This window comes from Salvelinus fontinalis, chromosome 28, assembly GCF_029448725.1.
Source record: "Salvelinus fontinalis isolate EN_2023a chromosome 28, ASM2944872v1, whole genome shotgun sequence".
NCBI lineage: Eukaryota > Metazoa > Chordata > Actinopteri > Salmoniformes > Salmonidae > Salvelinus > Salvelinus fontinalis.
Window position 1 is genome coordinate 50394100 of NC_074692.1, and position 27532 is coordinate 50421631.

General features: G+C 42.0%; 1 protein-coding gene across 2 annotated transcripts; it reads right to left on the bottom strand.

Moving 5' to 3' along the window:
* Positions 1–357: 357 nt before the first annotated feature.
* Positions 358–26530, bottom strand: LOC129825759 (atrial natriuretic peptide receptor 3-like). Of its 2 annotated transcripts, none has more exons than XM_055885908.1 (4): positions 25817–26530; positions 23512–23632; positions 7340–7427; positions 358–5551 (listed from the first exon to the last, which is right to left on the bottom strand). In XM_055885908.1, the coding sequence occupies exons 1-4, from the start codon at positions 25889–25891 to the stop codon at positions 5440–5442; spliced, it is 396 nt and encodes a 131-aa protein (XP_055741883.1). In that variant the 5' UTR covers positions 25892–26530; the 3' UTR covers positions 358–5439. The 2 variants fall into 2 exon arrangements, with proteins under 2 accessions (XP_055741883.1, XP_055741884.1); XM_055885909.1 differs by having other exon boundaries at positions 7340–7424; positions 25817–26090.
* Positions 26531–27532: the final 1002 nt, after the last annotated feature.

Genomic DNA, 27532 nt, shown 5'->3' on the forward strand with positions numbered 1-27532 from the left:
TACAGTCCCCTTGCAGTACAGTCTAGTCCCCTTGCAGTGCAGTCTAGTCCCCTTGCAGTACATCCCCCTTGCAGTACAGTCTAGTCCCCTTGCAGTACAGTCTAGTCCCCTTGCAGTGCAGTCTAGTCCCCTTGCAGTACAGTCTAAAGGTCCCGAAGGTTATCGAGCTGTGCTATAGAAGGTCAGGTAAGAGGAGAAGGGGGCATTTGACAAGTAAATAGCATTAGCATTCTTTCCAAGTTGTAGAGTCCTTTATGGAGAGAATCTATAGTGGCACCAAGGAAATCTATTACAATAAGGAACTACAGGACAAGCTAGTTTTTACATTTTATTTGTCAATATATATATAAATATATATATATTTATATACACTGTATGTTGATACTGTAAATAAGTTACATTTCTGACATATATGTCTTAAAAAGCCATGTATAGTCTGTAAAAGGCAGATATTTCTTAATAATGTGTCATCTCAAAAATAATACAGTATATTACACAAAACAGGGGGTTAAATAGAACACTGAAATATTACATTTCTACAAAAAAAAAGGTAAAATCATAAATAACACTAACACATTAAATGCAGAAAACTTTACTTTACATCACTACATGTCCTCATCACTAGCTTCATGTAGCTTTTATATATAATTCATTATGATACAAACTGATTTTAATTCACTGTGAAATGTCCACTTTGAGAGGCGTATTAGACAGATATCTTATATGTAACGGGACAATTTTTTTTAGGAAGTTAACCCAAAGACTCCTGACGAAGCTTGTATATGTATTTGGTGTAGGGTAGTGGATGCTTACACAACTGGGTAAGAAAATGTAATCCCATTTCCGTTTCACGGGGCCCGTGAGAAGACGAGACTCAACTAAAGTGTACCGGCACCGTTTCAGGAAGTCCTTCTAACGATCGTCTCCCGACGACATATTACAATTGAAAGCTATTTGCTGTTTTTCCAAGATGGAAATGCTTAGATCACAGTTTTGTCTCTCTGACTGTACGTCTGTGTGTCTGTTTTTGTCTGTCTCTGTGGGAGGACTAGTATGGTTTGTAACAAGTGACAAAAGGAAATGGAAACGTTTCCTCTGGAACACGTTGATAATGTCAGATATGTTGACCTGTATCCTGGAGCATTAGGGTTGGGGTCAGATATGTTGACCTGTATGTTGACCTGGGCCAGTATTCAGAAAGAGAGACCACATCAGTTCTAACATCCTAATGAACAAGAGGAGGGAGGGCCTGATCCTAGATCAGCGCCTCAACTCTTGAGATGCTTTGTGAACACACCTACTGGGTGTTCAGGGAAGTCAGTACGCACCTCAACGAGTTGACGTTTGATCATTTCCTGACGGATGTGCTGTAACGGCTCGTCATCGTAGTGAAAAAATGGTGTCGAAATGTACTGATTGATTATCAAGTATATTTTACAATAGAGTTTTGAAATAGGCCAATAAATGTTCAGAAGGGAACACTTTGGGACTGAGTGGTTGTATTTATTATACTACGTAATACACACTACGCACTACGCACTACGCATGGAGCTTAACGTTGGTGTGTAACAAGAAACAGTTTAGAGTTGGGAGGAAAACCTCGAAAGCTCCTGTATGTGATGTGGTTAATATGAGTGGAATTGCATTGGATTGGATTGCGTCTCCCTCTCCAACAGGATTTTCATTTAACTACGGCAGTTTAAAATGTTCCAATCAGTATCATGTCATTTGAAATCACCCGGTATTGGCCCTGGTTTAACCGCAGGCTGCCAATAAGCTGGGTGGATGTATTTACCTTCTGCAAGGCCTGCAGTGACTGGCCTCTGTGTTCTCTGGCCACTGATTGGCAATCGTTGCCAGACTCATTTTTCCAAATTATGAGTTTTCCAACTGATGCCATATACAGTGTCATTAACATGTCCCTAGAACATTTAACTCCCAACACGGCCGCAGAAATTACATGTTAAGAGGGAATGAGGATGATTTTCAATGTCTGAAACAAGCTTTGAAAAACAAAACCTTTTAGATCATTCCAAAGGAGGAAGAAGAATTAAGACTGACATTCAAATTAAATAATTCAAATGAACATTTTCCATTTCATTATTTCTCTTCCAGACACCTAGCTGACATGCCGCAGTTATTATAGGATCACATGACGCTCTATTTAAATGCCCTTTATTTTTGTGTTAACAAAGGCATGGACTTTTATAATTGATTGCATTCACGGCTGATAATTGAAAAGAGTCAAGTGGAGGTTTAATTTCAGAATAGTTTTCCACGCTTTTCATTTTCACCAGACTGTTGCTTAGAAACTAGCTGCAAGCGTTATCCATTGAGGACATGATTTACTTTAGAGCAGACCCCGCCCCCCTAAATAAAAAGGAAATAAAACAAATAAAATATATCTATATTGCCAATGAGATGGTCCTACTGCCCAGGCAGAGGAGAACATAAGGATCCATGAAACCAGGAGTAATAATGACAGATTAATGCCATCTAACCCTAATAATGCATTTGATATCATCATTCATAATGCATTAATATCAGACGTTTTCTAAACTATGTACTGAATACGTGAGTCTGTATATTTGATCTCAGATTTCTATTAATATACTAAAAATACATAAATATAACTAATTTACACATATCACTTCGATGATTCTATAGTTTCCCAAAATATACAGTTGAAGTCGGAAGTTTACATAGACTTAGGTTGAAGTCATTTAAACTCGTTTTTCAACCACTCCACAAATTTCTTGTTAACAAACTATAGTTTTGGCAAGTCGGTTAGGACATCTACCTTGTGCTAGACACAAGTCATTTTTCCAACAATTGTTTACAGACAGATTATTTATTTCACTTATAATTCACTGTATCACAATTCCAGTGGGTCAGAAGTTTACATACACTAAGGTGACTGTGCCTTTAAACAGCTTGGAAAATTCCAGAAAATGATGTCATAGCTTTAGAAGCTTCTGATAGGCTAATTGACATAATTTGAGTCAATTGGAGGTGTACCTGTGGATGTATTTCAAGGCCTACCTTCAAACTCAGTGCCTCTTTGCTTGACATCATGGGAAAATCTAAAGAAATCAGCCAAGACATTGTAGACCTCCAAAAGTCTGGTTCATCCTTGGGAGCAATTTCCAAACGCCTGAAGGTACCACGTTCATCTGTACAAACTATAGTACGCAAGTATAAACACCATGGGACCACGCAGCCGTCATACCGCTCAGGAAGGAGACGTGTTCTGTCTCCTAGAGATGAACGTACTTTGGTGCGAAAAGTGCAAACCAATCCCAGAACAACAGCAAAGGACCTTGTGAAGATGCTGGAGGAAACAGGTACAAAAGTATCTATATCCACAGTAAGAGTCCTATATCGACATAACCTGAAAGGCCGCTCAGCAAGGAAGAAGCCACTGCTCCAAAACCATAATAAAAAAGCCAGACTACGGTTTGCAACTGCACATGGGGACAAAGATTGTACTTTTTGGAGAAATGTCCTCTGGTCTGATGAAACAAAAATAGAACTGTTTGGCCATAATGACCATCATTATGTTTGGACGAAAAAGGGGGAGCCTTGCAAGCCGAAGAACACCATCCCAACCGTGAAGCACGGGGGTGGCAGCATCATGTTGTGGGGTTGCTTTGCTGCAGGAGGGACTGGTGCACTTCACAAAATAGATGGCATCATGAGGCACGAAAATTATGTGGAAATATTGAAGCAACATCTTACGACATTTAAAGCTTGGTCGCAAATGGGTCTTCCAAATGGACAATGACCCCAAGCATACTTCCAAAGTTGTGGCAAAATGGCTTAAGGAAAACAAAGTCAAGGTATTGGAGAGGCCATCACATAGCCCTGACCTCAATCCCATAAAACATTTGTGGGTAGAACTGAAAAAGCGTGTGTGAGCAAGGAGGCCTACAAACCTGACTCAGTTACACCAGCTCTGTCAGGAGGAATGGGCCAAAATTCACCCAACTTATTGTGCGAAGCTTGTGGAAGGCTACCCGAAACATTTGACCCAAGTTAAACAATTTAAAGGCAATGCTACCAAATACTAATTGAATGTATGTAAACTTCTGACCCACTGGGAATGTGATGAAATAAATAAAAGCTGAAATAAATCATACTCTCTACAATTATTCTGACATTTCACATTCTTAAAATAAAGTGGTGATCCTAACTGACCTAAGACAGGGATTTTTTACTAGGATTACATGTTAGGAATTGTGAAAAACTGAGTTTAAATGTATTTGGCTAAGGTGTATGTAAACTTCCAAGATCAACTGTATATATACAGTATATAGTGAAATAACAGGTCTCAGAGATGCAGAGAAGAAATAGATGTTACTCTTCATCTCAGAAGAAACCAGTCTGTTTTTTGTAGTTGTGTCAGAATCATCACAGTATACTACTGTGGGAAGGGCATATTACAGAAACACCATATTTAATCAAAAAAAAAAAATATCTCTAGAAAACTGTTACTTTAGAAAATAAGCCAAAGTAGATACAAGGTGTTTTACAAGAGAATTTTACTTTGCAAAATGTAATACTTTATAATTTACTTGATTGGTTGATTGAGAATCAAATCACTGCAGTGATACCAAAATGGTGTAATCCGAAGTTCAAAGACTCAAATCTCCTGAAGTAGCGTTGGGTTGGTCCCTTTAGCGTGGACCATTCCAAAGACCAGGGCTTTCCCTTCCCCAGGTTTTTGCTCCAACCCCAGTTGAATTACAATCAAGTGTGCTAGATTAGGATTGAAGTGAAAATGGTAGCTCTCCAGGAAGTGGTACCGATACACCAAGTCTGGAACCACCAGGATCCTGAACAGCTTCTACCCCCAAGCTGTAAGACTGCTAAACAAGACTGTTATCTCTGATCTGATCTGTTTATCAACCCGTTATCTCTGATCTGACCTGTTATCTCTGATCTGACCTGTTATCTCTGATCTGACCTGTGATCTCTGATCTGACATGTACCAATGAAGTTTCACAGGCTTATTGATCCCTGTTATCTCTGGTGTTATTGTAACCCTGTATGGAGTGCAAATGCTTTTTTTACATGGTCAAAACTGCTTGTACTGTTTGTTATGAAACAGGTGAAAACATAATATTATACTATTAATGTCTTCTGTACTGGCCCTCTTACGGGGAGAAGACACACCTACAGATATATACAGAGATGAAAGTGGTGCTGCTGTGTGACTGGAACTTTCCTGAGTTTATGAAAGTCAAAAAAAATTCAAAGAGAAAATTTAAAAACACATATAAATGACAGTATGTCTTTCTTTAAATAGCATGACTCCTCTGACAGCCGTGTAGCGTGTGTAGAGTCTTTGGTCACGTTCCCATGGTGCTTCCTTCCGCGCTACGCCGCTTCCCTGGAACGGGAACGTCGGCGGAAACAGATGGTAACCGCGGTGATGCTCTACGCTGCCGAGAAGTTAGATCTGATAGAATCCTCTCGTAACTGACGATGCTTCCCAATGTCACATTCCTCCCTCGCCGTACGCCTCTCAATGGTTATCCTGTAGTTCTTCCTGTTAGGAACAAGACAAAAGGCTTTGAGAATGGTTTGAATCGTCTGTCTTCTCTTTTAGGACAGGTCAGTAATTGTGCACAGATTATTGTTTACAGTGAAATGGGGCCTCCTGCTATAGATTCCTACTAGATCAGCCCTGTAGTAGGAAACCAACATCCACTCTAACTAGATCAGCCCTGTAGTACAAAACCAACATCCACTCTTACTATATCAGCCCTGTAGTACGAAACCAACATCCACTCTAACTAGATCAGCCCTGTAGTACGAAACCAACATCCACTCTGACTAGATCAGCCCTATAGTAGGAAACCAACATCCACTCTAACTAGATCAGCCCTGTAGTACGAAACCAACATCCACTCTTACTAGATCAGCCCTGTAGTACGAAACCAACATCCACTCTAACTATATCAGCCCTGTAGTACGAAACCAACATCCACTCTTACTAGATCAGCCCTGTAGTACGAAACCAACATCCACTCTTACTAGATCAGCCCTGTGGTAGGAAACCAACATCCACTCTAACTAGATCAGCCCTGTAGTAGGAAACCAACATCCACTCTAACTAGATCAGCCCTGAAGTACGAAACCAACATCCACTCTTACTAGATCAGCCCTGTGGTAGGAAACCAACATCCACTCTAACTAGATCAGCCCTGTAGTACAAAACCAACATCCACTCTAACTAGATCAGCCCTGTAGTAGGAAACCAACATCCACTCTAACTAGATCAGCCCTGTAGTACGAAACCAACACCCACTCTAACTAGATCAGCCCTGTAGTAGGAAACCAACATCCACTCTAACTAGATCAGCCCTATAGTAGGAAACCAACATCCACTCTAACTAGATCAGCCCTGTAGTAGGAAACCAACATCCACTCTTACTAGATCAGCCCTGTAGTAGGAAACCAACATCCACTCTAACTAGATCAGCCCTGTAGCAGGAAACCAACACCCACTCTTACTAGATCAGCCCTGTAGTAGGAAACCAACATCCACTCTTACTAGATCAGCCCTGTAGTACAAAACCAACATCCACTCTTACTAGATCAGCCCTGTAGCAGGAAACCAACATCCACTCTTACTAGATCAGCCCTGTAGTAGGAAACCAACATCCACTCTAACTAGATCAGCCCTGTAGTACGAAACCAACATCCACTCTAACTAGATCAGCCCTGTAGCAGGAAACCAACATCCACTCTTACTAGATCAGCCCTGTGGTAGGAAACCAACATCCACTCTAACTAGATCAGCCCTGTAGTACAAAACCAACATCCACTCTAACTAGATCAGCCCTGTAGTACGAAACCAACATCCACTCTAACTAGATCAGCCCTGTAGCAGGAAACCAACATCCACTCTTACTAGATCAGCCCTGTGGTAGGAAACCAACATCCACTCTTACTAGATCAGCCCTGTGGTAGGAAACCAACATCCACTCTAACTAGATCAGCCCTGTAGTAGGAAACCAACATCCACTCTTACTAGATCAGCCATGCATTATTTATTTATTTTTATTTTACCTTAATTTAACTAGGCAAGTCAGTTAAGAACAAATTCTTATTTTCAATGATGGCCTAGGAACAATGGGTTAACTGCCTTGTTCAGGGGGCAGAACAATAGATTTGTACCTTGTCAGCTCGGGGATTCGAACTTGCAACCTTTCGGTTACAAGTCCAACACTCTAGGAAACCAACATCCACTCGTACTATCTGAGCCACACAGACAGTTCTGAACATGCTGGTTACTAGTCCAACGTACTGAACATGACATGTGCTGTTTTACCTGATGAAGTAGAAGGCCATTAGCAGTGCTGTGCCCAGCAGGGCTCCCACTATGATCCCAGTAACAGCAGATACTCCTAGTCCACCTGCTTGGAGAAGAAGAGGGAGGCTATTAGTAAGGTTAACGGTACCGCTGATGCCCACCTGGGTTACTACAGTACTACAGTATACCCACCTGGGTTACTACAGTACTACAGTATATCCACCTGGGTTACTACAGTATACCCACCTGGGTTACTACAGTACTACAGTATATCCACCTGGGTTACTACAGTACTACAGTATACCCACCTGGGTTACTACAGTATATCCACCTGGGTTACTACAGTACTACAGTATATCCACCTGGGTTACTACAGTACTACAGTATATCCACCTGGGTTACTACAGTACTACAGTATATCCACCTGGGTTACTACAGTACTACAGTATACCCACCTGGGTTACTACAGTATATCCACCTGGGTTACTACAGTATATCCACCTGGGTTACTACAGTATATCCACCTGGGTTACTACAGTACTACAGTATATCCACCTGGGTTACTACAGTACTACAGTATATCCACCTGGGTTACTACAGTATATCCACCTGGGTTACTACAGTACTACAGTATATCCACCTGGGTTACTACAGTACTACAGTATATCCACCTGGGTTACTACAGTACTACAGTATATCCACCTGGGTTACTACAGTATACCCACCTGGGTTACTACAGTACTACAGTATATCCACCTGGGTTACTACAGTATATCCACCTGGGTTACTACAGTACTACAGTATATCCACCTGGGTTACTACAGTACTACAGTATATCCACCTGGGTTACTACAGTACTACAGTATATCCACCTGGGTTACTACAGTATATCCACCTGGGTTACTACAGTACTACAGTATATCCACCTGGGTTACTACAGTACTACAGTATATCCACCTGGGTTACTACAGTACTACAGTATATCCACCTGGGTTACTACAGTACTACAGTATATCCACCTGGGTTACTACAGTACTACAGTATACCCACCTGGGTTACTACAGTACTACAGTATACCCACCTGGGTTACTACAGTACTACAGTATATCCACCTGGGTTACTACAGTACTACAGTATACCCACCTGGGTTACTACAGTACTACAGTATATCCACCTGGGTTACTACAGTATATCCACCTGGGTTACTACAGTACTACAGTATATCCACCTGGGTTACTACAGTACTACAGTATATCCACCTGGGTTACTACAGTACTACAGTATACCCACCTGGGTTACTACAGTACTACAGTATATCCACCTGGGTTACTACAGTACTACAGTATACCCACCTGGGTTACTACAGTACTACAGTATATCCACCTGGGTTACTACAGTATATCCACCTGGGTTACTACAGTACTACAGTATATCCACCTGGGTTACTACAGTACTACAGTATATCCACCTGGGTTACTACAGTACTACAGTATACCCACCTGGGTTACTACAGTACTACAGTATATCCACCTGGGTTACTACAGTACTACAGTATATCCACCTGGGTTACTACAGTACTACAGTATATCCACCTGGGTTACTACAGTACTACAGTATATCCACCTGGGTTACTACAGTACTACAGTATACCCACCTGGGTTACTACAGTACTACAGTATATCCACCTGGGTTACTACAGTACTACAGTATATCCACCTGGGTTACTACAGTATACCCACCTGGGTTACTACAGTACTACAGTATATCCACCTGGGTTACTACAGTACTACAGTATACCCACCTGGGTTACTACAGTATATCCACCTGGGTTACTACAGTATATCCACCTGGGTTACTACAGTACTACAGTATATCCACCTGGGTTACTACAGTACTACAGTATATCCACCTGGGTTACTACAGTACTACAGTATATCCACCTGGGTTACTACAGTACTACAGTATATCCACCTGGGTTACTACAGTACTACAGTATACCCACCTGGGTTACTACAGTATATCCACCTGGGTTACTACAGTATATCCACCTGGGTTACTACAGTACTACAGTATATCCACCTGGGTTACTACAGTACTACAGTATATCCACCTGGGTTACTACAGTACTACAGTATACCCACCTGGGTTACTACAGTATATCCACCTGGGTTACTACAGTATATCCACCTGGGTTACTACAGTATACCCACCTGGGTTACTACAGTATATCCACCTGGGTTACTACAGTATATCCACCTGGGTTACTACAGTATACCCACCTGGGTTACTACAGTATATCCAACTGGGTTACTACAGTATACCCACCTGGGTTACTACAGTATATCCACCTGGGTTACTACAGTATATCCACCTGGGTTACTACAGTATATCCACCTGGGTTACTACAGTACTACAGTATATCCACCTGGGTTACTACAGTACTACAGTATACCCACCTGGGTTACTACAGTATATCCACCTGGGTTACTACAGTATATCCACCTGGGTTACTACAGTACTACAGTATATCCACCTGGGTTACTACAGTACTACAGTATATCCACCTGGGTTACTACAGTACTACAGTATATCCACCTGGGTTACTACAGTACTACAGTATATCCACCTGGGTTACTACAGTACTACAGTATACCCACCTGGGTTACTACAGTATATCCACCTGGGTTACTACAGTATATCCACCTGGGTTACTACAGTACTACAGTATATCCACCTGGGTTACTACAGTATATCCACCTGGGTTACTACAGTATATCCACCTGGGTTACTACAGTACTACAGTATATCCACCTGGGTTACTACAGTATATCCACCTGGGTTACTACAGTACTACAGTATATCCACCTGGGTTACTACAGTACTACAGTATATCCACCTGGGTTACTACAGTACTACAGTATATCCACCTGGGTTACTACAGTACTACAGTATATCCACCTGGGTTACTACAGTACTACAGTATATCCACCTGGGTTACTACAGTACTACAGTATATCCACCTGGGTTACTACAGTACTACAGTATATCCACCTGGGTTACTACAGTATATCCACCTGGGTTACTACAGTATATCCACCTGGGTTACTACAGTACTACAGTATATCCACCTGGGTTACTACAGTACTACAGTATATCCACCTGGGTTACTACAGTACTACAGTATATCCACCTGGGTTACTACAGTACTACAGTATATCCACCTGGGTTACTACAGTACTACAGTATATCCACCTGGGTTACTACAGTACTACAGTATATCCACCTGGGTTACTACAGTACTACAATATATCCACCTGGGTTACTACAGTACTACAGTATATCCACCTGGGTTACTACAGTATATCCACCTGGGTTACTACAGTACTACAGTATATCCACCTGGGTTACTACAGTACTACAGTATATCCACCTGGGTTACTACAGTACTACAGTATATCCACCTGGGTTACTACAGTACTACAGTATATCCACCTGGGTTACTACAGTACTACAGTATATCCACCTGGGTTACTACAGTATACCCACCTGGGTTACTACAGTACTACAGTATATCCACCTGGGTTACTACAGTACTACAGTATATCCACCTGGGTTACTACAGTACTACAGTATACCCACCTGGGTTACTACAGTATATCCACCTGGGTTACTACAGTATATCCACCTGGGTTACTACAGTATATCCACCTGGGTTACTACAGTATATCCACCTGGGTCACTACAGTACTACAGTATATCCACCTGGGTTACTACAGTATATCCACCTGGGTTACTACAGTACTACAGTATATCCACCTGGGTTACTACAGTATATCCACCTGGGTTACTACAGTACTACAGTATATCCACCTGGGTTACTACAGTACTACAGTATATCCACCTGGGTTACTACAGTACTACAGTATATCCACCTGGGTTACTACAGTACTACAGTATATCCACCTGGGTTACTACAGTACTACAGTATATCCACCTGGGTTACTACAGTACTACAGTATATCCACCTGGGTTACAACAGTACTACAGTATATCCACCTGGGTTACTACAGTACTACAGTATATCCACCTGGGTTACTACAGTACTACAGTATATCCACCTGGGTTACTACAGTACTACAGTATATCCACCTGGGTTACTACAGTATATCCACCTGGGTTACTACAGTACTACAGTATATCCACCTGGGTTACTACAGTATATCCACCTGGGTTACTACAGTACTACAGTATATCCACCTGGGTTACTACAGTATATCCACCTGGGTTACTACAGTACTACAGTATATCCACCTGGGTTACTACAGTATATCCACCTGGGTTACTACAGTACTACAGTATATCCACCTGGGTTACTACAGTACTACAGTATATCCACCTGGGTTACTACAGTACTACAGTATATCCACCTGGGTTACTACAGTACTACAGTATATCCACCTGGGTTACTACAGTACTACAGTATATCCACCTGGGTTACTACAGTACTACAGTATATCCACCTGGGTTACTACAGTACTACAGTATATCCACCTGGGTTACTACAGTACTACAGTATATCCACCTGGGTTACTACAGTACTACAGTATATCCACCTGGGTTACTACAGTACTACAGTATATCCACCTGGGTTACTACAGTACTACAGTATATCCACCTGGGTTACTACAGTACTACAGTATATCCACCTGGGTTACTACAGTATATCCACCTGGGTTACTACAGTACTACAGTATATCCACCTGGGTTACTACAGTACTACAGTATATCCACCTGGGTTACTACAGTACTACAGTATATCCACCTGGGTTACTACAGTACTACAGTATATCCACCTGGGTTACTACAGTACTACAGTATATCCACCTGGGTTACTACAGTACTACAGTATATCCACCTGGGTTACTACAGTACTACAGTATATCCACCTGGGTTACTACAGTACTACAGTATATCCACCTGGGTTACTACAGTACTACAGTATATCCACCTGGGTTACTACAGTACTACAGTATACCCACCTGGGTTACTACAGTATATCCACCTGGGTTACTACAGTATATCCACCTGGGTTACTACAGTACTACAGTATATCCACCTGGGTTACTACAGTATATCCACCTGGGTTACTACAGTATATCCACCTGGGTTACTACAGTACTACAGTATATCCACCTGGGTTACTACAGTACTACAGTATATCCACCTGGGTTACTACAGTACTACAGTATACCCACCTGGGTTACTACAGTATATCCACCTGGGTTACTACAGTACTACAGTATATCCACCTGGGTTACTACAGTACTACAGTATATCCACCTGGGTTACTACAGTATATCCACCTGGGTTACTACAGTACTACAGTATATCCACCTGGGTTACTACAGTATATCAACCTGGAATTACTACAGTACTACAGTATATCCACCTGGGTTACTACAGTATATCCACCTGGGTTACTACAGTACTACAGTATATCCACCTGGGTTACTACAGTATATCCACCTGGGTTACTACAGTACTACAGTATACCCACCTGGGTTACTACAGTACTACAGTATATCCACCTGGGTTACTACAGTACTACAGTATACCCACCTGGGTTACTACAGTACTACAGTATATCCACCTGGGTTACTACAGTACTACAGTATATCCACCTGGGTTACTACAGTATATCCACCTGGGTTACTACAGTATATCCACCTGGGTTACTACAGTATATCCACCTGGGTTACTACAGTACTACAGTATATCCACCTGGGTTACTACAGTATATCCACCTGGGTTACTACAGTATATCCACCTGGGTTACTACAGTACTACAGTATATCCACCTGGGTTACTACAGTACTACAGTATATCCACCTGGGTTACTACAGTACTACAGTATATCCACCTGGGTTACTACAGTATATCCACCTGGGTTACTACAGTACTACAGTATACCCCCCTGGGTTACTACAGTACTACAGTATATCCACCTGGGTTACTACAGTACTACAGTATATCCACCTGGGTTACTACAGTATATCCACCTGGGTTACTACAGTACTACAGTATATCCACCTGGGTTACTACAGTACTACAGTATATCCACCTGGGTTACTACAGTACTACAGTATATCCACCTGGGTTACTACAGTACTACAGTATATCCACCTGGGTTACTACAGTATATCCACCTGGGTTACTACAGTATATCCACCTGGGTTACTACAGTACTACAGTATATCCACCTGGGTTACTACAGTATATCCACCTGGGTTACTACAGTACTACAGTATATCCACCTGGGTTACTACAGTATATCCACCTGGGTTACTACAGTACTACAGTATATCCACCTGGGTTACTACAGTATATCCACCTGGGTTACTACAGTACTACAGTATATCCACCTGGGTTACTACAGTACTACAGTATACCCACCTGGGTTACTACAGTACTACAGTATACCCACCTGGGTTACTACAGTACTACAGTATATCCACCTGGGTTACTACAGTACTACAGTATATCCACCTGGGTTACTACAGTACTACAGTATATCCACCTGGGTTACTACAGTACTACAGTATATCCACCTGGGTTACTACAGTACTACAGTATATCCACCTGGGTTACTACAGTATATCCACCTGGGTTACTACAGTATATCCACCTGGGTTACTACAGTACTACAGTATATCCACCTGGGTTACTACAGTACTACAGTATATCCACCTGGGTTACTACAGTACTACAGTATACCCACCTGGGTTACTACAGTATATCCACCTGGGTTACTACAGTACTACAGTATATCCACCTGGGTTACTACAGTACTACAGTATATCCACCTGGGTTACTACAGTATATCCACCTGGGTTACTACAGTACTACAGTATATCCACCTGGGTTACTACAGTATATCAACCTGGATTACTACAGTACTACAGTATATCCACCTGGGTTACTACAGTATATCCACCTGGGTTACTACAGTACTACAGTATATCCACCTGGGTTACTACAGTATATCCACCTGGGTTACTACAGTACTACAGTATACCCACCTGGGTTACTACAGTACTACAGTATATCCACCTGGGTTACTACAGTACTACAGTATACCCACCTGGGTTACTACAGTACTACAGTATATCCACCTGGGTTACTACAGTACTACAGTATATCCACCTGGGTTACTACAGTATATCCACCTGGGTTACTACAGTATATCCACCTGGGTTACTACAGTATATCCACCTGGGTTACTACAGTACTACAGTATATCCACCTGGGTTACTACAGTATATCCACCTGGGTTACTACAGTATATCCACCTGGGTTACTACAGTACTACAGTATATCCACCTGGGTTACTACAGTACTACAGTATATCCACCTGGGTTACTACAGTACTACAGTATATCCACCTGGGTTACTACAGTATATCCACCTGGGTTACTACAGTACTACAGTATACCCACCTGGGTTACTACAGTACTACAGTATATCCACCTGGGTTACTACAGTACTACAGTATATCCACCTGGGTTACTACAGTATATCCACCTGGGTTACTACAGTACTACAGTATATCCACCTGGGTTACTACAGTACTACAGTATATCCACCTGGGTTACTACAGTACTACAGTATATCCACCTGGGTTACTACAGTACTACAGTATATCCACCTGGGTTACTACAGTATATCCACCTGGGTTACTACAGTATATCCACCTGGGTTACTACAGTACTACAGTATATCCACCTGGGTTACTACAGTATATCCACCTGGGTTACTACAGTACTACAGTATATCCACCTGGGTTACTACAGTATATCCACCTGGGTTACTACAGTACTACAGTATATCCACCTGGGTTACTACAGTATATCCACCTGGGTTACTACAGTACTACAGTATATCCACCTGGGTTACTACAGTACTACAGTATACCCACCTGGGTTACTACAGTACTACAGTATACCCACCTGGGTTACTACAGTACTACAGTATATCCACCTGGGTTACTACAGTACTACAGTATATCCACCTGGGTTACTACAGTACTACAGTATATCCACCTGGGTTACTACAGTACTACAGTATATCCACCTGGGTTACTACAGTACTACAGTATACCCACCTGGGTTACTACAGTACTACAGTATATCCACCTGGGTTACTACAGTATATCCACCTGGGTTACTACAGTACTACAGTATATCCACCTGGGTTACTACAGTACTACAGTATATCCACCTGGGTTACTACAGTACTACAGTATATCCACCTGGGTTACTACAGTACTACAGTATACCCACCTGGGTTACTACAGTACTACAGTATATCCACCTGGGTTACTACAGTACTACAGTATATCCACCTGGGTTACTACAGTACTACAGTATATCCACCTGGGTTACTACAGTATATCCACCTGGGTTACTACAGTATATCCACCTGGGTTACTACAGTACTACAGTATATCCACCTGGGTTACTACAGTACTACAGTATATCCACCTGGGTTACTACAGTACTACAGTATATCCACCTGGGTTACTACAGTACTACAGTATACCCACCTGGGTTACTAGAGTACTACAGTATATCCACCTGGGTTACTACAGTACTACAGTATATCCACCTGGGTTACTACAGTATATCCACCTGGGTTACTACAGTACTACAGTATATCCACCTGGGTTACTACAGTATATCCACCTGGGTTACTACAGTACTACAGTATATCCACCTGGGTTACTACAGTACTACAGTATATCCACCTGGGTTACTACAGTACTACAGTATATCCACCTGGGTTACTACAGTACTACAGTATATCCACCTGGGTTACTACAGTACTACAGTATATCCACCTGGGTTACTACAGTACTACAGTATATCCACCTGGGTTACTACAGTACTACAGTATATCCACCTGGGTTACTACAGTACTACAGTATATCCACCTGGGTTACTACAGTACTACAGTATATCCACCTGGGTTACTACAGTACTACAGTATATCCACCTGGGTTACTACAGTACTACAGTATATCCACCTGGGTTACTACAGTACTACAGTATATCCACCTGGGTTACTACAGTATATCCACCTGGGTTACTACAGTATATCCACCTGGGTTACTACAGTATATCCACCTGGGTTACTACAGTATATCCACCTGGGTTACTACAGTATATCCACCTGGGTTACTACAGTATATCCACCTGGGTTACTACAGTATATCCACCTGGGTTACTACAGTACTACAGTATATCCACCTGGGTTACTACAGTATATCCACCTGGGTTACTACAGTACTACAGTATATCCACCTGGGTTACTACAGTATATCCACCTGGGTTACTACAGTACTACAGTATATCCACCTGGGTTACTACAGTATATCCACCTGGGTTACTACAGTACTACAGTATATCCACCTGGGTTACTACAGTATATCCACCTGGGTTTCTACAGTACTACAGTATATCCACCTGGGTTACTACAGTACTACAGTATATCCACCTGGGTTACTACAGTATATCCACCTGGGTTACTACAGTACTACAGTATATCCACCTGGGTTACTACAGTACTACAGTATATCCACCTGGGTTACTACAGTGCTACAGTATACCCACCTGGGTTACTACAGTACTACAGTATATCCACCTGGGTTACTACAGTATATCCACCTGGGTTACTACAGTATATCCACCTGGGTTACTACAGTATATCCACCTGGGTTACTACAGTACTACAGTATATCCACCTGGGTTACTACAGTACTACAGTATATCCACCTGGGTTACTACAGTACTACAGTATATCCACCTGGGTTACTACAGTATATCCACCTGGGTTACTACAGTACTACAGTATATCCACCTGGGTTACTACAGTATATCCACCTGGGTTACAACAGTACTACAGTATATCCACCTGGGTTACTACAGTACTACAGTATATCCACCTGGGTTACTACAGTACTACAGTATATCCACCTGGGTTACTACAGTATATCCACCTGGGTTACTACAGTACTACAGTATATCCACCTGGGTTACTACAGTACTACAGTATATCCACCTGGGTTACTACAGTACTACAGTATATCCACCTGGGTTACTACAGTACTACAGTATACCCACCTGGGTTACTACAGTATATCCACCTGGGTTACTACAGTACTACAGTATATCCACCTGGGTTACTACAGTACTACAGTATACCCACCTGGGTTACTACAGTACTACAGTATATCCACCTGGGTTACTACAGTACTACAGTATATCCACCTGGGTTACTACAGTATATCCACCTGGGTTACTACAGTACTACAGTATACCCACCTGGGTTACTACAGTATACCCACCTGGGTTACTACAGTACTACAGTATACCCACCTGGGTTACTACAGTATACCCACCTGGGTTACTACAGTACTACAGTATACCCACCTGGGTTACTACAGTACTACAGTATATCCACCTGGGTTACTACAGTACTACAGTATATCCACCTGGGTTACTACAGTACTACAGTATATCCACCTGGGTTACTACAGTACTACAGTATACCCACCTGGGTTACTACAGTACTACAGTATATCCACCTGGGTTACTACAGTATATCCACCTGGGTTACTACAGTACTACAGTATACCCACCTGGGTTACTACAGTACTACAGTATACCCACCTGGGTTACTACAGTACTACAGTATATCCACCTGGGTTACTACAGTACTACAGTATATCCACCTGGGTTACTACAGTACTACAGTATATCCACCTGGGTTACTACAGTACTACAGTATATCCACCTGGGTTACTACAGTACTACAGTATACCCACCTGGGTTACTACAGTACTACAGTATATCCACCTGGGTTACTACAGTACTACAGTATATCCACCTGGGTTACTACAGTATATCCACCTGGGTTACTACAGTATACCCACCTGGGTTACTACAGTACTACAGTATATCCACCTGGGTTACTACAGTACTACAGTATATCCACCTGGGTTACTACAGTATATCCACCTGGGTTACTACAGTACTACAGTATATCCACCTGGGTTACTACAGTACTACAGTATATCCACCTGGGTTACTACAGTACTACAGTATATCCACCTGGGTTACTACAGTACTACAGTATATCCACCTGGGTTACTACAGTATATCCACCTGGGTTACTACAGTATATCCACCTGGGTTACTACAGTACTACAGTATACCCACCTGGGTTACTACAGTACTACAGTATATCCACCTGGGTTACTACAGTATATCCACCTGGGTTACTACAGTATATCCACCTGGGTTACTACAGTATATCCACCTGGGTTACTACAGTACTACAGTATATCCACCTGGGTTACTACAGTACTACAGTATATCCACCTGGGTTACTACAGTACTACAGTATATCCACCTGGGTTACTACAGTACTACAGTATATCCACCTGGGTTACTACAGTATATCCACCTGGGTTACTACAGTATATCCACCTGGGTTACTACAGTATATCCACCTGGGTTACTACAGTATATCCACCTGGGTTACTACAGTATATCCACCTGGGTTACTACAGTATATCCACCTGGGTTACTACAGTACTACAGTATATCCACCTGGGTTACTACAGTATATCCACCTGGGTTACTACAGTACTACAGTATATCCACCTGGGTTACTACAGTATATCCACCTGGGTTACTACAGTACTACAGTATATCCACCTGGGTTACTACAGTATATCCACCTGGGTTACTACAGTACTACAGTATATCCACCTGGGTTACTACAGTATATCCACCTGGGTTTCTACAGTACTACAGTATATCCACCTGGGTTACTACAGTACTACAGTATATCCACCTGGGTTACTACAGTATATCCACCTGGGTTACTACAGTACTACAGTATATCCACCTGGGTTACTACAGTACTACAGTATATCCACCTGGGTTACTACAGTGCTACAGTATACCCACCTGGGTTACTACAGTACTACAGTATATCCACCTGGGTTACTACAGTATATCCACCTGGGTTACTACAGTATATCCACCTGGGTTACTACAGTATATCCACCTGGGTTACTACAGTACTACAGTATATCCACCTGGGTTACTACAGTACTACAGTATATCCACCTGGGTTACTACAGTACTACAATATATCCACCTGGGTTACTACAGTACTACAGTATATCCACCTTGGTTACTACAGTACTACAGTATATCCACCTGGGTTACTACAGTACTACAGTATATCCACCTGGGTTACTACAGTACTACAGTATATCCACCTGGGTTACTACAGTACTACAGTATATCCACCTGGGTTACTACAGTACTACAGTATACCCACCTGGGTTACTACAGTATATCCACCTGGGTTACTACAGTACTACAGTATATCCACCTGGGTTACTACAGTACTACAGTATATCCACCTGGGTTACTACAGTATATCCACCTGGGTTACTACAGTACTACAGTATATCCACCTGGGTTACTACAGTATATCCACCTGGGTTACTACAGTACTACAGTATATCCACCTGGGTTACTACAGTACTACAGTATATCCACCTGGGTTACTACAGTACTACAGTATATCCACCTGGGTTACTACAGTACTACAGTATATCCACCTGGGTTACTACAGTATATCCACCTGGGTTACTACAGTACTACAGTATATCCACCTGGGTTACTACAGTACTACAGTATACCCACCTGGGTTACTACAGTACTACAGTATATCCACCTGGGTTACTACAGTACTACAGTATATCCACCTGGGTTACTACAGTATATCCACCTGGGTTACTACAGTACTACAGTATACCCACCTGGGTTACTACAGTACTACAGTATACCCACCTGGGTTACTACAGTACTACAGTATATCCACCTGGGTTACTACAGTACTACAGTATATCCACCTGGGTTACTACAGTACTACAGTATATCCACCTGGGTTACTACAGTACTACAGTATATCCACCTGGGTTACTACAGTACTACAGTATACCCACCTGGGTTACTACAGTACTACAGTATATCCACCTGGGTTACTACAGTACTACAGTATATCCACCTGGGTTACTACAGTATATCCACCTGGGTTACTACAGTATACCCACCTGGGTTACTACAGTACTACAGTATATCCACCTGGGTTACTACAGTACTACAGTATATCCACCTGGGTTACTACAGTATATCCACCTGGGTTACTACAGTACTACAGTATATCCACCTGGGTTACTACAGTACTACAGTATATCCACCTGGGTTACTACAGTATATCCACCTGGGTTACTACAGTATATCCACCTGGGTTACTACAGTACTACAGTATATCCACCTGGGTTACTACAGTACTACAGTATATCCACCTGGGTTACTACAGTACTACAGTATATCCACCTGGGTTACTACAGTACTACAGTATATCCACCTGGGTTACTACAGTACTACAGTATATCCACCTGGGTTACTACAGTACTACAGTATATCCACCTGGGTTACTACAGTACTACAGTATATCCACCTGGGTTACTACAGTACTACAGTATATCCACCTGGGTTACTACAGTACTACAGTATACCCACCTGGGTTACTACAGTACTACAGTATATCCACCTGGGTTACTACAGTACTACAGTATATCCACCTGGGTTACTACAGTACTACAGTATATCCACCTGGGTTACTACAGTACTACAGTATATCCACCTGGGTTACTACAGTATACCCACCTGGGTTACTACAGTACTACAGTATATCCACCTGGGTTACTACAGTATATCCACCTGGGTTACTACAGTATATCCACCTGGGTTACTACAGTACTACAGTATATCCACCTGGGTTACTACAGTACTACAGTATATCCACCTGGGTTACTACAGTACTACAGTATATACACCTGGGTTACTACAGTACTACAGTATATCCACCTGGGTTACTACAGTACTACAGTATATCCACCTGGGTTACTACAGTACTACAGTATATCCACCTGGGTTACTACAGTACTACAGTATACCCACCTGGGTTACTACAGTACTACAGTATATCCACCTGGGTTACTACAGTACTACAGTATATCCACCTGGGTTACTACAGTACTACAGTATATCCACCTGGGTTACTACAGTATATCCACCTGGGTTACTACAGTACTACAGTATATCCACCTGGGTTACTACAGTATATCCACCTGGGTTTCTACAGTACTACAGTATATCCACCTGGGTTACTACAGTACTACAGTATATCCACCTGGGTTACTACAGTATATCCACCTGGGTTACTACAGTACTACAGTATATCCACCTGGGTTACTACAGTACTACAGCATATCCACCTGGGTTACTACAGTGCTACAGTATATCCACCTGGGTTACTACAGTATACCCACCTGGGTTACTACAGTACTACAGTATATCCACCTGGGTTACTACAGTACTACAGTATATCCACCTGGGTTACTACAGTACTACAGTATATCCACCTGGGTTACTACAGTACTACAGTATACCCACCTGGGTTACTACAGTACTACAGTATATCCACCTGGGTTACTACAGTACTACAGTATATCCACCTGGGTTACTACAGTACTACAGTATATCCACCTGGGTTACTACAGTACTACAGTATATCCACCTGGGTTACTACAGTATATCCACCTGGGTTACTACAGTACTACAGTATATCCACCTGGGTTACTACAGTACTACAGTATATCCACCTGGGTTACTACAGTACTACAGTATATCCACCTGGGTTACTACAGTACTACAGTATACCCACCTGGGTTACTACAGTATATCCACCTGGGTTACTACAGTACTACAGTATATCCACCTGGGTTACTACAGTATATCCACCTGGGTTACTACAGTACTACAGTATATCCACCTGGGTTACTACAGTATATCCACCTGGGTTACTACAGTACTACAGTATATCCACCTGGGTTACTACAGTACTACAGTATATCCACCTGGGTTACTACAGTACTACAGTATATTTTTCACATTTGTGTTTCTTAACAAGAAATTATTGCTTATGGGTACGTTCATGTGTGTGTAAAACATTTCTGTTCATAGATTTTTTAGGTGTGTTTTAAAATCAGACGATAGATATCCATTGTTTAGATGGAATGGAATATTCGTATCCTGTATAGTTGACTGTGATATTTAGTATGTCTCACCTAGCTATGTTAAGGTGAATACATTAATAGTAAGTCACTCTGGATAAGAGCGTCTGCTAAATGAAGTAAATATTTTGCATACAGATCTTATATTACTGGTATTGATTTGCGTGCTTCTACACCTGCATTGCTTGCTGTTTGGGGTTTTAGGCTGGGTTTCTGTACAGCACTTCGAGATATCAGCTGATGTACGAAGGGCTATATAAAATAAACTTGATTTGATTTGATTTGTTGTTGTTGTTGTTGTTGTTGTACAGTCTTTAAATATTAATTTCACAAATGTTTCATTTTGTACTGTCCCTTATTTAAAATGTAGTTATTTGTTCCATTTGACTGTGTAAACCCTGGCGGTACTATTTATTTATCTGAGAGTGAGGCGGATATATAGCATTTTCTTACAACGACAAAACACCTTATTATTTGTCTCTCTGAAATGAAAGATTTCAAAGAAATTAATACACATATATGTCGTTGAACAACCCCATGCCTTCATTACATACAGAAAACAAAAAAAATTAGCTCTATGTATATTCTTTCAAAATATTGTATGAATACCTTTCTTTTAACACAATTACTGATGCCATTAGTTATAACTTCTTTAAACAATAAAAGCAAATTTAGTCAACGGTGGTACCTGTCAAAGATATAAGAGGTAGGTATAATAATGATTTAAGTGGTTTGATCATCCATATCAGTTCACATTTGATTGATATCCAGACACAATGCGTGCCTGCCTACCTCTGGAGCTGGTCAGGAAGACCTGATCGCAATCAGAATGTGGACAAGATCAGCACAAAGGGTGCATTTAAGCGGCAGGTATAAACAGGGTTCGAGCGCCAGAGACAGAGAGAGGATGTTGTGTTTTGTTGGTGTGTGGTGGAGACAGATATATTACAGATCATTAGAGATAATTTACATGATTTGTCTGGCAGGTCTGCGTGGGAAACTCTGTGTAGTCCTCTCAGGGTGAAGTGGTCAGGTTTGAAACCCGGAAGCATCTGGAAACTCTCCTTCACACCATAGTAGTTACACACCGTCTGAGAACACACACACCACGGTAGTTACACACCAAGAACACACACAGGGGGAACAACTGCAGTCAATCTCAAATAGGGCCCACAGATTGAGAAGTTGTACTAGAAAAGGTCAACTAGGAGGAGAAGGGGACATTTGATAAGGAAGATAGCTTTCTATGGAAGCTGTACAGTCCTTTACGAACGTCATTTAGAAGGGGGCATTTGATAAGGCACATAGCATTCTATGGAAGCTGTACAGTCCTTTACGAATGTCATTTAGAAGGGGGCATTTGATAAGGAAGATAGCATTCTATGGAAGCTATACAGTCCTTTACGAATGTCATTTAGAAGGGGGCATTTGATAAGGAAGATAGCATTCTATGGAAGCTATACAGTCCTTTACGAATGTCATTTAGAAGGGGGCATTTGATAAGGCAGATAGCATTCTATGGAAGCTGTAGAGTCCTTTACGAATGTCATTTAGAAGGGGGCATTTGATAAGGAAGATAGCATTCTATGGAAGCTATACAGTCCTTTACGAATGTCATTTAGAAGGGGGCATTTGATAAGGAAGATAGCATTCTATGGAAGCTGTACAGTCCTTTACGAATGTCATTTAGAAGGGGGCATTTGATAAGGCAGATAGCATTCTATGGAAGCTGTACAGTCCTTTACGAATGTCATTTAGAAGGGGGCATTTGATAAGGCAGATAGCATTCTATGGAAGCTGTACAGTCCTTTACGAACGTCATTTAGAAGGGGGCATTTGATAAGAAAGATAGCATTCTATGGAAGCTGTACAGTCCTTTACGAATGTCATTTAGAAGGGGGCATTTGATAAGGAAGATAGAATTCTATGGAAGCTGTACAGTCCTTTACGAATGTCATTTAGAAGGGGGCATTTGATAAGGCAGATAGCATTCTATGGAAGCTGTACAGTCCTTTACGAACGTCATTTAGAAGGGGGAATTTGATAAGAAAGATAGCATTCTATGGAAGCTGTACAGTCCTTTACGAATGTCATTTAGAAGGGGGCATTTGATAAGGAAGATAGCATTCTATGGAAGCTATACAGTCCTTTACGAACGTCATTTAGAAGGGGGCATTTGATAAGGAAGATAGCATTCTATGGAAGCTGTAGAGTCCTTTACGAATGTCATTTAGAAGGGGGCATTTGATAAGGCAGATAGCATTCTATGGAAGCTGTACAGTCCTTTACGAACGTCATTTAGAAGGGGGCATTTGATAAGGAAGATAGCATTCTATGGAAGCTGTACAGTCCTTTACGAATGTCATTTAGAAGGGGGCATTTGATAAGGCAGATAGCATTCTATGGAAGCTGTACAGTCCTTTACGAACATCATTTAGAAGGGGGCATTTGATAAGGCAGATAGCATTCTATGGAAGCTGTACAGTCCTTTACGAACTTCATTTAGAAGGGGGCATTTGAACAGCCGATTGGCATTCTATACGATTTATACAGTCCATTGAGAAAGATTTGTGCCATCTAAAAAAAACATCTGATCACTAGTGATGCTAGAGGTTACAGGATTAGGTTGGATGTTATCTGCGGTGGACGGTTTTCTTCTTATATCATAGGTGTAGAGTAGGAGCGCTGATACAGGGTCAGTTTGGCTTTTTACATTATTATGAATAAGATCACATGGAGAGAGGGGACCTGATCCTAGAACAGTACTCCTACTCTGAGACTCTTTATGACCTGATCCTAGATCAACACTCCTACTGAGACTCTGTATGACCTGATCCTAGATCAACACTCGCACTGAGACTCTTTATGACCTGATCCTAGATCACCACTCCTACTGAGACTCTGTATGACCTGATCCTAGATCACCACTCCTACTGAGACTCTTTATGACCTGATCCTAGATTAACACTCCTACTGAGACTCTGTATGACCTGATCCTAGATCACCACTCCTACTGAGACTCTGTATGACCTGATCCTAGATCAACACTCCTACTGAGACTCTTTATGACCTGATCCTAGATTAACACTCCTACTGACTCTGTATGACCTGATCCTAGATCACCACTCCTACTGAGACTCTTTATGACCTGATCCAAGATCAACACTCCTACTGAGACTCCGTGTGACCTGATCCTAGAACAGCCATCCTACTCTGAGATGCTTAATGAATAAGGGCCCTGATATAGGAGTGTTGGTGTTAGGTTTTGTTCTTACCTCATAGGTGCCTGCCTCGGTGTTTGTCATGCTCATCACAGAGAAGTCTCCGTATCTGTCTCCGTTAACGTCCATAGACACCTGGCCTGCGATGCCTGCCCAGCAACCAGAGGACCAGCGGCATGCAAAGAATGGCAGAATTAATTAGCAAGAGCCCATCATTCCAAGGAAAACAGAGAGCAGAGAGCACAGTGGAGAAATTCCAGCACTGGCCAATATAACAGGAAATCCCATCTCTCCTCCCGCCGTTTGTGTTGGCAGGCCCTCCAAGAATTGTAATTTCAGCCCTACGGCTGTGTTCCCAAAAAATTGTTGGCATTTTTAACATATTATTTATTTTAACAAGAAAATATGACCCTGTTCTTGACGATTCCTGCTGAACGAAACATTGTTACTTCACGTTGAGAGCTGGCAATGCGTTGGCTTATTAACCAGTTTGGCGAGGGGACATCCGTTCTGTAACTGGACTCTAATCATCGCAGATGAAAGGTTTTGTTCTCCGTGTTGACTCTGCCTCATCCCTTTAAGACTTTAACTGGACTCTGCCTCATCCCTTTAAGACTTTAACTGGACTCTGCCTCATCCCTTTAAGACTTTAACTGGACTCTGCCTCATCCCTTTAAGACTTGAACTGGACTCTGCCTCATCCCTTTAAGACTTGAACTGGACTCTGCCTCATCCCTTTAAGACTTTAACTGGACTCTGCCTCATCCCTTTAAGACTTTAACTGGACTCTGCCTCATCCCTTTAAGACTTTAACTGGACTCTGCCTTATCCCTTTTAGACTTTAACTGGACTCTGCGTCATCCCTTTTAGACTTTAACTGGACTCTGCCTCATCCCTTTTAGACTTTAACTGGACTCTGCCTCATCCCTTTAAGACTTTAACTGGACTCTGCCTCATCCCTTTTAGACTTTAACTGGACTCTGCCTCATCCCTTTAAGACTTTAACTGGACTCTGCCTCATCCCTTTTAGACTTTAACTGGACTCTGCCTCATCCCTTTAAGACTTTAACTGGACTCTGCCTCATCCCTTTAAGACTTTAACTGGACTCTGCCTCATCCCTTTTAGACTTTAACTGGACTCTGCCTCATCCCTTTTAGACTTGAACTGGACTCTGCCTCATCCCTTTAAGACTTTAACTGGACTCTGCCTCATCCCTTTAAGACTTTAACTGGACTCTGCCCCATCCCTTTTAGACTTTAACTGGACTCTGCCTCATCCCTTTTAGACTTGAACTGGACTCTGCCTCATCCCTTTAAGACTTTAACTGGACTCTGCCTCACCCCTTTAAGACTTTAACTGGACTCTGCCTCATCCCTTTAAGACTTGAACTGGACTCTGCCTCATCCCTTTAAGACTTTAACTGGACTCTGCCTCATCCCTTTAAGACTTTAACTGGACTCTGCCTCATCCCTTTAAGACTTTAACTGGACTCTGCCTCATCCCTTTTAGACTTTAACTGGACTCTGCCTCATCCCTTTAAGACTTTAACTGGACTCTGCCTCATCCCTTTAAGACTTTAACTGGACTCTGCCTCATCCCTTTAAGACTTGAACTGGACTCTGCCTCATCCCTTTTAGACTTGAACTGGACTCTGCCTCATCCCTTTTAGACTTGAACTGGACTCTGCCTCATCCCTTTAAGACTTTAACTGGACTCTGCCTCATCCCTTTAAGACTTTAACTGGACTCTGCCTCATCCCTTTAAGACTT